Genomic DNA, 13,323 nt, shown 5'->3' on the forward strand with positions numbered 1-13,323 from the left:
AATTTTCCGCGTAAGTGTCAATTTTGACATCTGTCACGATGACAGATGACGAGATAGAACACCCTAAATACACTCCCCTAATTTAAGTCCGATCGCCCTATAAATACCCGATTTATCCCCAAAATTTCGAAATTTTTGACAGCTGACAAAAATTTTTTCCCCCAAAATTTTCTCCTCTATCCAAGTGACTACCTCCCGCCCTTACTTCTCAAAAATTTCTAATCGTTTCCGAAATATCGCAAAATTTCGACAATCCTTGACAGCCGTCAAAAACTGATGTGCCTAAAATGTCGAGAACTGTCCAATCTCCAACTCCCCAATGCCTAAATTTGCAAATTTCGCAGTATACCCCCTAAATGTCAGTGTGACAGCTGTCATCTAGACAGTTCTCTGTTTGTTGTCTCTTATCCCCTATTGGCCGCACCGAAATGTTAAAATTGTTCAATTTACCTTTTTTCCAAATATTTATAATTTTGCCCCCTTTTTTCTCCGCCACTGGCTCCTTACCTCCACAGACCTTCTCTTCACCTTCTCCTCACCAGGACGAATCCTCAGACACCCCACTCGACCTCCTGTGTGGGGCCCTCAGCGCTCCGGTACTCTCGTACTCCACCCCAATAGGGCTGTGCCCCCTTTCTCACTTTGTACGGTAAACTTTTCGAAAAACACAACCTCACTTTGCAGAGCGCGATTACAACGTGTTTACTGCTCAACCTCTGAACATAGAATAGTGGGTAGGGACACGATTGGATGGGCCGAGACCCGACCTGCCCACCTTGCGGTATGAGGCCATCTCACGTCCGACGTTACCCACCATCAGGCGAAAACACCGACAAGGAGAACGCCATCCCAACTCCACTTCACCAAAAATTAGCGGGGTTCTCAACTTAACCTAATACAATTTTAATTGCACAATACCTAAATCTACAACAACCTAACCTAATCCTTATAACTAAGCAATCTAAGATAGTCTTTTAAAGTTCACTGAAAATTTTGATTAATCCCCCACTAAATCATTTGCCCAGTCCAAAACAAGTCCCCAATTTTGCCCCGTAATCTCCCCTAACCTAGGGGGGTAATGGCCGAGTTCCCTCTCAATTGTTTCCCTCGCCTGTCTCCTCCTCCGCAGCCCGCAGCGGAGGACCACATGCCTCACATCCTCTATTCCCTCACCGCATTCACATCCTTCATCCACTCCCGGTTCTAGGCGAAACCGACCCAGGTAGGCCCGGAAATTTCCATGTCCGGTAGCCACCTGAGTCAGCGCCGCACTAGCCTCACATCCGCTCCTATTCACATTCTCCCACAACTCATGCAACCACCTACCCGTATTCCCCTCGTTCCAGACATCCTGCCACGCTCTCATCTCTCTTTCGCTCTTCCACTTATTCAAAAATCCCTTGCTCACACCTTCCACTCTTTCCTCCCCTCCTTCCTGCTCCCTCCCTATCCGTCTGCACTCCCTGTCCACCGTCCTTATTCCGTCCGTCCGTCTGCTTCTCCACGCCACTGTAATTTTGATTCCGTCCGTCCGTCCGTTCGCGATATGTCTTTGAATTTCGTTAATTACCCACCACCTATTTCCAAATTTAGTCGTCTGTTCGCAAGTCTGTCTGGAATCCGTGAAAACCCTCACACACCTCCTTTCCCCTATCCTGCGCAGCCCCTGTTCAATACCCCGCAAAACCGCCCATCCTTCCAACTCGTTACTATTAATTTCGCCCACAACTTTCGAACCCCCTTTTTCCAAACGCCCTTCGACCGCCACCATCCACGCATACACTTTCAATCCATTCTCTTTCGCAGACGCATCCACCCACACATTCACGCCGTCTCCATCCACTTCCTCTTCACTCCAAATCCATCCTCTCACGGCCGGGTGAGGTCTCTCCCCCGCTTCCACCCTTCTCACATGCGCTCCCCATTCTCTCACACTTTCATACTTGGCCCTAACCCGGACCTCCAGAGGCACACACCCCGCTAGCACGGCCAAGGCCGCGGTCGGCGCGGTCCTGTATGCCTTCGTGATGGCCCTGAGATAGGGCCTCTCAATCGCCCTGAGTTGTTTTACAACTCTCGAGTCACCCGCCCTTTCACCCCAAATCTCCGCTCCGTACAGCACCATCGGGCAGATCATCCGCTCATAGATAGCTTTCAGCACTCTCCTGCTGTTGCCCCACTTTCTCCTCCCGAGAGCAAAAAATTTGCCCCCGAAATCCTGAACTCGCGCTCTAATCATTTTAACATGGTCCAGCCAGATCCTCTTTCGGTCCACTCTCACACCCAAGTATTTGATACTTGCACTCACGCCCACTCGCACATCATCCATCCTAACCACCGGTTCCCTGATTTCGCCACGAGCCGGGATAAACATGACCTCTGTTTTGGCCACGTTATATCCCAGCTTGTTCTCTTCCGCCCACTCCTTACACTCCTCCCATACTCTCCTCCACTCGTTCTCCAGGCTCCTGACCGAGCGACCAGATATCACGACTATCTGATCGTCCGCGTAAGCCTGCACATGCACACCTCTCTCCCTCGCTTCTCCCATCTTCCTAAACCATCCTTCCATCACTAACAGCCACAACACCGGGCCTAAGCTGGAGCCTTGCGGGCAGCCGACCTCGGTGTCCCACTCTCTCCCATCCACGCAAACCTTTCTCTCCCTCATAAAGCTTCTCACCATTCTCACCAAATCCTCATTCAAACCCTTTGCCCTCATCACCCCGATCACAGCTGGCGCCCATGCCGACCCGAACGCGTTTCTGAGATCGAGGGCGACAACCATCGAGTGCAGACCGCTCTCTCTATTCACCCGGATGATTCGCAACAACTCCCCGATGGCCTGCATCGTGTCTCTTCCACTCCTAAAGCCGTGCTGTCCGCTGTCGAAACTATCCGTTCTTTCCATGAAGTGCGAGATTCTCGCAGCCACCAGACGATCGAGAACTTTCCCGACCGCCGGCAGCAACGAGATTGGTCTCACACTTCCCCCACTCTTCGGCAGCCAGACAACTTCCGCTCTCTTCCACACTCTGGGGAAGACCCCTTCTCTCATACACTTCTCCACAATCACTGTCCACGAGTCACCCAAAGCTTTACTTACATACTTCATACAATCATTCGGTATCCCATCCAAACCCGGCGCTTTCTTAACACTCAATCCATCGATCGCTCCCTCCAATTCACACCTGGTGACAGCGAAATCCTCCTCCCTCTCCCGATCTTCAAAATACTCCCTCCTCATTTCTCTGTGCCCCTCGCTCTCCCCCTCCTCGCTATCTATTGGAAAATATTTCCTCACCAGCTCCGCCTGCGTCTCCTCCAGAGACCCCGTATAGGTCCCGTCCTCCCTTCTCATATTACTCTCTACCCCTTTTCTGCCCCCCTTAATCCATCTCTTACAAATCTCCCACACCTTATCCCCCATGCTTTCTAATTCCCTGTCCAAATTATTAAATTTTGCCTCCTTGATACCTTTCTTATACTAATTCCTAATTTCCACATATCTGTTCCTAAAAATTTCCCTGTCATCCCCCCTAGCCCCCTGAAAATCCCTCCTTGCCCTCCTAACTCTCCTTCTTTCCCTCTCTAACTCGTCCACCAATCTCTCTCAATCCTACGCCTACCTTTCCTTTTCCTCAGAGCCGTTCTGCAAGCCTCCTCACACACTCGCTGGAGGAGCTCGCCCTGCTCCTCCGCACCCAGGCGCCCCAGACCCGGTCCCTCTCTCGCCCATCTCTCATCCACTTCCCTTTCAAACCTTGCCCAATCAGCTCCATTCCCCTCGTACCTTTCTTTCCTCCGCGCACTCCTCCTAGCATCCACATCCAACTCAAAACTCACATACCGATGATCGCTAAGCGAATCATCCCATTCATCCACCGTCCTCCCATGCACTCTTACCTCCTTGCTCAACACGAGATCCACCCAGCTAGCACCCCTGTTGGAGTAAAAGCTGGGAGGATCTCCCGGTTCATTCTCCACCCTCCATCCATGCATCACCGTCCATTCGTGAATTTCTTCACCTCTCGCATCCGTCACCTCACCACCCCACATTACATTCTTGGCATTGAAATCCCCGGCCACAATCATCCGTTCCCTTCTACTCTGAAACCACCCCGACGCATCACGAAACTTCGAGTTCGTGTTTCTAGCGTCGGGGGGCTCGTCATACACATTCGCTACCAGGACGCTCCGTTCACCCCTCACTTCCACCTCAACCACCACCACATTCTCACTCAGACACTCTCTCCTCATCCACGCCCTGCCTAAGCCTCTCCTGACCAGGGTGATCGCCTTCACCCTTCCCCCATCTGCCCTGTACGTATCATATCCCAATAGTCCCCTAAAATTTTCATATGGCTCCTGAACTAATATTATATCCAAACTTTCAATTTTGATTTTCCGAAATAACAATACCATGGCTTCCCTGCCTCTCCCCAAATTTGATTGTAAACACTTAATTTTGCCCATTACCATAATTTATCAATTTCCTAGACTTTACTAAAATTTTTCCCAACGCAGGGCAGGTGGGGTCCCTTGCACTATGCGCGACCACCCTCCTGTACTCTCTCCAACAGCTTACGCATTTCAGTTCTTTACTCTGGCAATCCCTGGAGTCGTGTTCGCCCATGCATCTACAGCACACCTCCTTCTCCTTGCACGCTCTCATTACATGCCCTGGTCTGCAGCACCTGAAACACAGAGGCAGTCCCAGGTACTCCTCCGCGAACAGAAGCTCACAGCCCAGCTCCACCTTCCCTCTCTTTGCAATGTCCTTAAACGGTCTCACCCCTACTCTCAATATTACATTCTCTTTCCACGGATTCCGACACGTCACTCGTCTAACAATTTTGATACTTGCCGCGTCCGTCGCCGTCATGTTTTCAAATCCCCTTGCTAAACGCTCTATAAAATCTTCGTCCGTAATCCCCTTCTCCACCCCAGACACAATCACCATCGGATCTCTGGTCATCCTCTCTCTCACCTCCACACCTTCGATCCTTTTCAAACTCGTTTCAATCTTTTCCTTCTGCTCCTGGTCTTTGGGAATAATTACCACCCTGCCATCTCTAATCATTTTCACCCCCTTCGAGTTCCACCAATATCCTTGCTCTTTATCTTACTCGCCAGACTATCTGCCAGTTTCCTAGCGTCTCTCTCACTCACACTGCTCACCAACAACGCACCCTGCCTCTCCCTTTGTGTCAAGGGTGGAGTCACCCAGCCCTCCTTCCCCGTCACCACTACCCTGCCCTCCACTCTGTTTCCTGCCACTCCTCCATTTACACTCTTCTCATTCATACCTCCACTCACCTGCGCGTACGTCCTCTGCTGCCTCTCTCTGCGCGACCTCGCCTCCTGCCAATCGCTCTCGGTCGTTTCTGCAACCTCCTCGGCCCTTTTCCCCCTAGGCAACCGTTTCTTTGGCGTCTGCACCACCACTCTCTTCTCCGTCCCCGCTCTTCCTCTCGCCTCCTTCAGTTCGCTAACTTCCCTTCTGAGTCTGCTGCATTCTTTATCAATCTCTGCCTGCCTCAGCACCAGCTCCACCATCTCCTGCTGCACATCGAAGAGCGCATCCTTGGCCGCTATCTGATCACCTCTCGACAGACTCACCTTGCTGCCGCTCTCTTTGGAGATCGCATCCATTGCGATTCTCAAGCACCTCTTCACAGCTCTCACTCTCTCCCCATACAGCTTATCCATCTCCGCCTCATCCTTCGTCTGTCCTTTCGACGCATCATCCTCCGCGCCGCCGTTGCTATCTATTCTAACTCGTTCCTCATCACTTGATTTACCTCCTGCATCCTCCTCGGGACGCACCGCTTCCACGTTACTCTTACGGACTTTGCTCTTGGCCACACTCCTGTTCTCCCCTTCTCTCTCCTCCTCGCTGTCTCCGATCGTGCCACTCACCTTCCTCTTCCGCAACTTCGCGCGCGTGTCCATCGATACAATCTCCTCCGCACTCATCATCTCCTCCTCTTCCGACACTTCGTGCACCACCTCTCCTTCGCGACTCATTTTGGCGCTCTTCTCAACTCTCCGCGTCTGCCCGCGACGCTCCACTGTCCGGATCTGGCCTCTTCTGACCGCCTGTCAAATATGGCAGATTCTCCAAAAACGGTCTATTCAACTCTCCACGTCTTCCTGATAACTTTCCGATACTTCTCACCGCTCTCCGGCGCCCAACTGTCACTTTGACAGATGTCACCAAAATTGCGTCTTACGATACCTCTTGACAGCTGTCACTCTGACAACTGTCGTCTGACGTCTGACAGTTGACAGCTGTCAACTGTCAGGGTGGTTGCTAGGGGTCGGTGACACCTGCCAACCACTAATTCGTATTCTCCTCACCTTCCTCTTTCGTCTGCCACTAACTCCCAGCAACTGTCAAAGTGACAGCTACCACTCCCGATCACCTTGGCGACCCGTGCACAGCCCTCAGGAGGATCTCCTGAGCACTTCCCGCCGCTCCGTTCGCCAACTGTCACTCTGACAGCTGTCACTTCCTCCCCCACTCCTCGTTTGTCCACCAACCAAGTTTCACCTCTGTGCCACCAGCCGTTCTCCTCCTATCACGATTTTCAACAGTTCTTCACACCACTTCTTCCTCGTCCTAGTCCTCACCGCTACTCGCCACTACTGGCTCACTATCCACACTACTCCACTTAGCCCTCCGCTCCTGCGCTGCTATGCCCCAACAGGACTTCGACCTCCGAACGATTTTTACTTGATGCTTATTGAAAAATTTCCAACCTCACTTCTATAGCGCGACGATATACGTATTCACTCCACGAACGCTGACCATAGACTAGTGGGTAGGGACACGATCAATTTAAATGCCGAAGCCCGCCCCCCCACCTTTCGGTATTGGGCCGTTTCCCATTCCTCTCCACTATCTACCGAAAACCCTGTCAAGGCAACCCATCCCATCTCCACGTCTCCTAAAATCAGCGGGGAAGAACCTTTATTTACAAACAAAACACGACAATGGCAACGACTTATCCTACTTACAACAACCTTCTTAACCTAGATTCTTAAAATTTAACACCTTGTTTCGGCAATTGCCTCACATCAAGGGGGGGGGGGCGAGAATGCCAGGCAACCCAGGCCGTCCGTGGCATCTCGACCCCCTTACCTAACCTAATCCTTATCCTAACACCTTAATCTAAAGCGTCCACACCGCACAACTCCAGGTCGTCTATATCTTTCTTTTACTTTTTTCCTTATCATATCTTTCTTTCCACTCATTCTTACTCCTTTCTCACCATCGCCTCCGCCCAGTCCAACACCCCTTCCCACTTCCTTTTTTCAATCCCCCCCAGACTCGGGGGATAATGACCCAATTCCCTCTCCAACGCTTCCTTTGCCCTACTCCTTCCTGGCAGGAGACAACGCAAGACCACGTGCTCCACCGTCTCTGCCTCAGCTCCACACTCACACCTCTCCCCCTCGTCTCCGCCAAGTCTGAACCTCCTCAGGTAGGCTCGAAAGTCTCCATGACCCGTAGCCACCTGAGTCAGCTCAAAACTGGCATCGACTCCTTCTTTATTTACTCTATTCCACAATCCAAAAAGCCATCTCCCCGTCGTTCCCCCTTCCCACTGCCTCTGCCATTCGCTCATCTCCCATTCTCTCCTCCATCTCCTAGCCACACTCTTTGACACCCCCTCTACTACCTGCCCTTCTAAGTCTTGTCTTTGTAGCGTCTTACAGTGTCCGTCCGCCAGTCTTATTCCGTCAGTTGTCCTTGTCCGCCATTCTACTATAATTTTGATACCCCTTTCTAAATTCCGCGCGATTTCTTTTTGTATCTCCCCTATCACCCACCACCTATTCTCATACTTAACAATTTGCCTAACCATTTGCTGCGAATCCGAAAAAACCCTAACCACTTTTCTCCTCCCTCTCCTCCGAATCCCTTCTAATATCCCCTGCCAAATCGCCCAACCTTCCAACTCCATATGTCCCATCTCCGTTATTAATTTCGCCCCTCCTACCTCTATCCCGTCATTCGCCGCCACTGCCCACGCACAAACCTTGTTTCCTTCCTTAGCCGATGCATCCACCCACACTCTTACACTCTCCTCTTGTCCCTCCTGAGCACTGGGCATGTATCCTCTTATCGCCGGGTGAGGCCTTTCCCCGACATTCATCCTCAATATCCTATCATTCCATCTCCTTCTCGTCTCAAACATTCCCCTTGCCTGAACCTCCAAAGGCACACAGCCCGCCAACACCGACAGAGCCGCTGTTGGCGCGGTTCTGTATGCCTTCGTGATGGCTCTCAGGAAGGGTCGCTCTATAGCCCTCAGCTGCTTCTGTATCCTGGTGTCTCGCGCCCTTTCCCCCCATATCTCTGCCCCGTACAAGACCATCGGGGAAACCACCCGCTCGAAAATCGCCTTCAGGACCCGCCTGCCGCTACCCCACTTCCTTCTCCCGAGGGCAAACAACTTACCCCCGAGATCCTGGACTCGCGCCCGCTTCTTCTTGACATGCTCCAGCCAAGCCATCTTCCTATCCACATGCACTCCTAAATATTTCACACTCGTTCTAATTTGGACCCTAAATCCCTCCATTCTCACCACGGGCTGCCTAACCTCCCCCCTAGCTGGAACAAACATAGCCTCAGTTTTGGCTATGTTATATTCCAGCCGGTTCACCCTAGCCCATTCCTTACACTCCTGCCAAACCTTCTCCCATTCAGCCTCCAGAGTCCTCACCGAACGACCCGATACCACCAATACCTGGTCGTCGGCATAGGCCTGGACGTGAATCCCCCTTCCCCTGGCTCCTTCCATACTACTAAACCATCCTTCCATGACAAGGAGCCATAGAATCGGACCCAGGCTGGATCCTTGCGGGCAGCCCACGTCCGAATCCCACTCCCTGCCTTCCACGCACACTTTTCTGCCCTTCATAAATTCTTTTACCATTCTTACCAGTTCCTCAGCCACACCTTTGTTCCTTAAGTTCTTTACCACGGATGGAGCCCAAGCCGACCCGAACGCGTTCCTAAGGTCCAAAGCAACGACAAGCGAATGTAATCCCTCCCGACGATTCTCAGCGAGTACCTTTACCAGCTCCCCGATGGCCATGACGCAATCCTTCTCCTTCCTAAAGCCGTACTGCATCCCGTCGAAATGCTGTCCAGCCTCCATGTGGTATGAGATCCTCGCCGCTACCAGCCTGTCGAGAACCTTCCCGACCGCCGGCAGTAGCGATATGGGCCTCATACCACCATCGTTCTTCGGGATCCAGACGACTTCTGCCCTCTTCCACACTCGAGGAAAGACTCCCTCCCTGAGACAATCGTCCAACATGTCCCTCCACGTGCCTCCCAGCGCCTCGAATACATGCCCCATGCACTCATTCGGGACGCCATCTTGACCGGGCGCCTTGTCTTTACTCATTCCTCCAATCACGCCCTCCACCTCCGTGAGGGTGACGGCGAAGTCGTCCTCTATCCCATCCACTCGATCCTCCTCGTATTCCCTTCTCATTCCCCCGTGCTCCTCCTCATCATCCTCTAATTTGTCCTCTGGAAAATATTTCCTAACCAACTCCTCTACTGTCTCCTCTACTGTACCCGTATAACTCCCGTCTTCTCTCCTCATATTCCCTTTCACTTCTCTTTTCCCCCCCTTAACCCATCTTTTACAAATATCCCACACTCTATCCCCCATTTCCTCTAATTCCTCCTCCATAGCCTTCATCTTCACCTCCTTAATTTTGTGCTTGTACGCATTTCTTTTAACCAAATATTCCCTCCGCAGTCTGTCCCTGTCTTCGTCATCGTCACTAATAATTTGGAAATCCTTTCGCGCCCTCCTTACTTCTCGTCTTTCGTGTGTCAGTTCGTCCGTCCTCCTCCTTCTTTTCTCTCTTTTATTCAATTCCCTCCTGCACCGCACCCTGCAGAAGAGCACCTCTTTCCTCTACTCCCAACCGTTGCTGCTGATCCGGCCCCCGCTCCTCCCAAATATCCCTTAATGCATTTTCAAAATTTCCCCAATTTGCTCCCTTCACCTCGTACCTCCATCTCCCTTTTCCTTTTGCGATTTTTCCAAATTCCACCCCGTATGAGATGTAACAGTGGTCGCTCAAACTTTCCTCCTCTCTGTTGACAAATCTGTCCTTTACCTTCACCCCTTTAGTCAATACCAGATCCACCCAACTTCTCCCCCTGTTGGAAGAGAAGCTGGGAGGGTCATCCTGGGAATTCTCAATGTTCCATCCGTGCATTATCATCCATTCTAGAATTTCTTCTCCCCTTTCATCCGTCTCCGTTCCACCCCATGCCACATTCTTACCATTGAAATCCCCGGCCATCAGAATCCTCTCGCGTCTACTTTCAAGCCACCCCGACAAATCCCGGAATCTCGACTGAGCATTCCGAGCATCAGGGGGCTCATCATAGACGTTCACCAACAGCATGTCCCCATCTCTTCCTACCCCCTCTAGAACAACCACCATCACATTCTCATAACTAATTTCCCTCCTCATCCACGCCCTTCCCACTCCCTGTCTTATCAGTGTGATAGCTTTTGTCCGCTCCCCAATTCCGAAAGTATCATATCCAAAAAATCCACTAAAATTTTGATACGTTTCCTGAATCAGTATCACATCTGGTTTTTCACTTATAATTTTGTCCTGCAACAGCATGGTTGCAGCTTTCCCCTTTCCTAAATTTATTTGTAAAATTTTAACGTCCATAGGTTGTATTTAATCGCGATCTCGCCAAATGTTCCCTTATTGCTGGGCAGCCACTATCCCTCGCGCTGTGATCCCTAATTTTACCAAACATTTTATAACAATTAACACATTTTCTATAATTTTCCCCACAATTTCTCCCATCATGCCCTCCCCCGCACCTGTGGCATACCTCCGCTTCCCTACAGTACTTTGACACATGGCCGAACCTGCAGCAGCGATAGCACATCGCCAGTCCCAAGTACTCCTCCGCATAGTGCAGCACGCTATCTATCTCCACCTTTCCCCTCTTCACTATAATTTTAAATATTTCCACACTTGTTTTGATAACCACATTTTCTTTCCAATTATTCCTACAACCTATGCGCTTCACTATTTTCACCTCTCCTCTGTTCACATTCACGCCTCCCTCAAATCCCCTTAGTGGTTTTTCAGTCAGGTCCTCGTCCGTCAGTCCCTTCACCACCCCCGAGACCATCAGCAAAGGCTCCGACCGTCTACTCTCTCTTACCTCCACCTGTTCCATTTTCCCCAGCGTTTCCTTAATTTTGCCCTTCTGCTCTAAATCCCGTGGTATTATAACCACCTTCCCATCCTTTATTTTTCTCACTCCTTGCGGAGCTCCCCCAATATCCTTTACAGATACCTGCTTAGCGAGGACCTCCGCAAGCTTCCTCGCGTTCCTCTCCTCCTTACTCGAAACGATCAGAGCCGTCTGCGCAGTCCCCTTCAGGGGCGGCGTCCTCCATCCTTCGTCACCTACTACCACTACTCTACCCTCAATCCTTTCCTTTGTCGCCCCCTTGCTAGCCTCCGCATAGGTCTTGCGACGCCTCCTCACCGGTCTCTCTCTCCATTCTTCAGTCTCACTATCCTCCGTCATTACCCCCCTTACCTTTTCCTTCCTTCTCACATTCACTCTCCTTTCACTCATTCGCCCGACTTCCTGGGATTTCCCTCCTTCATTTTTTGCATGTATCTGCTTCTCCAAAATAATCTGCCGCCTTAAAATGTTTATAATCTGATTCTGAATTTTGAAAATCGCATCTCTCACTATAATTTGGTCGCCCCTTGTAAACGTGATTTTACCCCCGTTTTCTTTCCCCGTAGCTTCCATGATCTTCTCCAACTCTTTCTGGACCGCCTCTGTTCCATCGTCCTCTTGTACACCTTCTCCTTTTTCCTTTTCTTCACGCTCCTTCAGCATTTGTTCTTCCATATTTCTCTCCATTTCTCTCTGCCTCTCGCTATGCCTCCTACTTGCTTCCTCCTTCTCGCTTCGCCTCCTTATTCCTGCTTCCACTCTTACTCTTTCATCCTCTACACTCTTTCTCACTATTTCCTCCTCTTCTGCCATCTTCATGCTTTTCCTTCTCATTCTCACCGGCGGCTCTTCTGAGGATTCGTCCTGCTCATCTTCTCTCTCCTTTCTTTCTTTTCCTCCTCTCTTTCCCAACTTCACCGTCAATTCTCTGGTACCTTTTCCCGCCTCGTCCGTGGACATCATTTCCGCAGACTTATACATGTCCTCGCTACTCGAAATTTCGCTACTTCCCCCATAATTTTTCGCGAAAAAGTCTATTTTGACATCTGTCAGTGTGACAGACGATAAAAAGAAACTCCCTAAATATACTCCCCAAATTTCAGTCCGAACGCCCTATATATACCCGAACTATCCCCAAAATTTCAAGATTTTTGACAGCTGTCAAAAACTCACCCTCTCAAAGTTTTCTCCCCTCTCCCAATAACTACCTCCCGCTCTTACTTTTCAAAAATTTCCACCCGTTTCCGAAAAATTGCCAAATTTCAAAGTTCTTTGACAGCTGCCAAAAATCAATATGCCTAAATTGCAGAGAATTGTCCAATTTCCAACTCCCCAATGCCTAAATTTGCAAATTTCGCTTGTAACCCCCAAAAATGTCAGTGTGACAGATGTCACCTTGACAATTCTCTGATTGTTGTCTTTTACCCCTTATTGGCCGCACCGAAATGTTATAAAGTTCACTTTACCTTCTTTTCCAAATTTTTCTAATTTCGCCCCCTTTTCTCTCCGCCACTGACTCCTTACCTCCGCACACCTTTTCTTTACCTTCTCCTCACCAGGACGAATCCTCAGACACCCCACTCGACTTCCTCGATGGGGCCCTCAGCACTCCGGTGCTCACGTGCTCCTCCCCAATAGGGCTGTGCCCCTTTTCTCACTTGTAAAATATATTTATCGAAAACACAACCTCACTTTGAGCAGCGCAAATTACACGTGTTTACTGTTCAACCTCTGAACATAGAATAGTGGGTAGGGACACGATTGGATGGGCCGAGACCCGACCTGCCCACCTTGCGGTATGAGGCCATAGTGGGCAGGGACATGAACGTTACGGCAGAAATGCCAGCCTTCCCACCTCTCGGCATTAGGCTCTCACATCATTTACAACCCCCCATCTGCCAAAACCACCACCAAGGGAACCCATCCCTACTCCTCTCTCCAAATCAGCGGGAACTCTTTCCTTTATTTCAACTCAACTACATTCTAATTTATCCTAACTTAACCTAACTTATAGCTATTCCTCCTCTTCCAATCCTTTTCACTCTATTCATTGA

General features: G+C 50.4%; 1 protein-coding gene across 1 annotated transcript; it reads right to left on the reverse strand.

The window, feature by feature from the left end:
- Positions 1-4,347: 4,347 nt before the first annotated feature.
- LOC108914985 lies at positions 4,348-5,083 on the reverse strand. Its single transcript, XM_018720923.1, has one exon. It carries the CDS (start codon positions 5,081-5,083, stop codon positions 4,463-4,465), a length of 621 nt encoding a protein of 206 aa, XP_018576439.1. The 3' UTR covers positions 4,348-4,462.
- Between the last annotated feature and the right edge of the window lie 8,240 nt (positions 5,084-13,323).

This window comes from Anoplophora glabripennis, unplaced genomic scaffold, assembly GCF_000390285.2.
Source record: "Anoplophora glabripennis isolate ALB-LARVAE unplaced genomic scaffold, Agla_2.0 scaffold1589, whole genome shotgun sequence".
In the NCBI taxonomy this organism is placed as follows: domain Eukaryota; kingdom Metazoa; phylum Arthropoda; class Insecta; order Coleoptera; family Cerambycidae; genus Anoplophora; species Anoplophora glabripennis.

Bases quoted from the DNA above. Each gene is read 5' to 3' on its own strand.
- LOC108914985 (XM_018720923.1), bottom strand. From the start codon at position 5,083: ATGATTAGAGATGGCAGGGTGGTAATTATTCCCAAAGACCAGGAGCAG.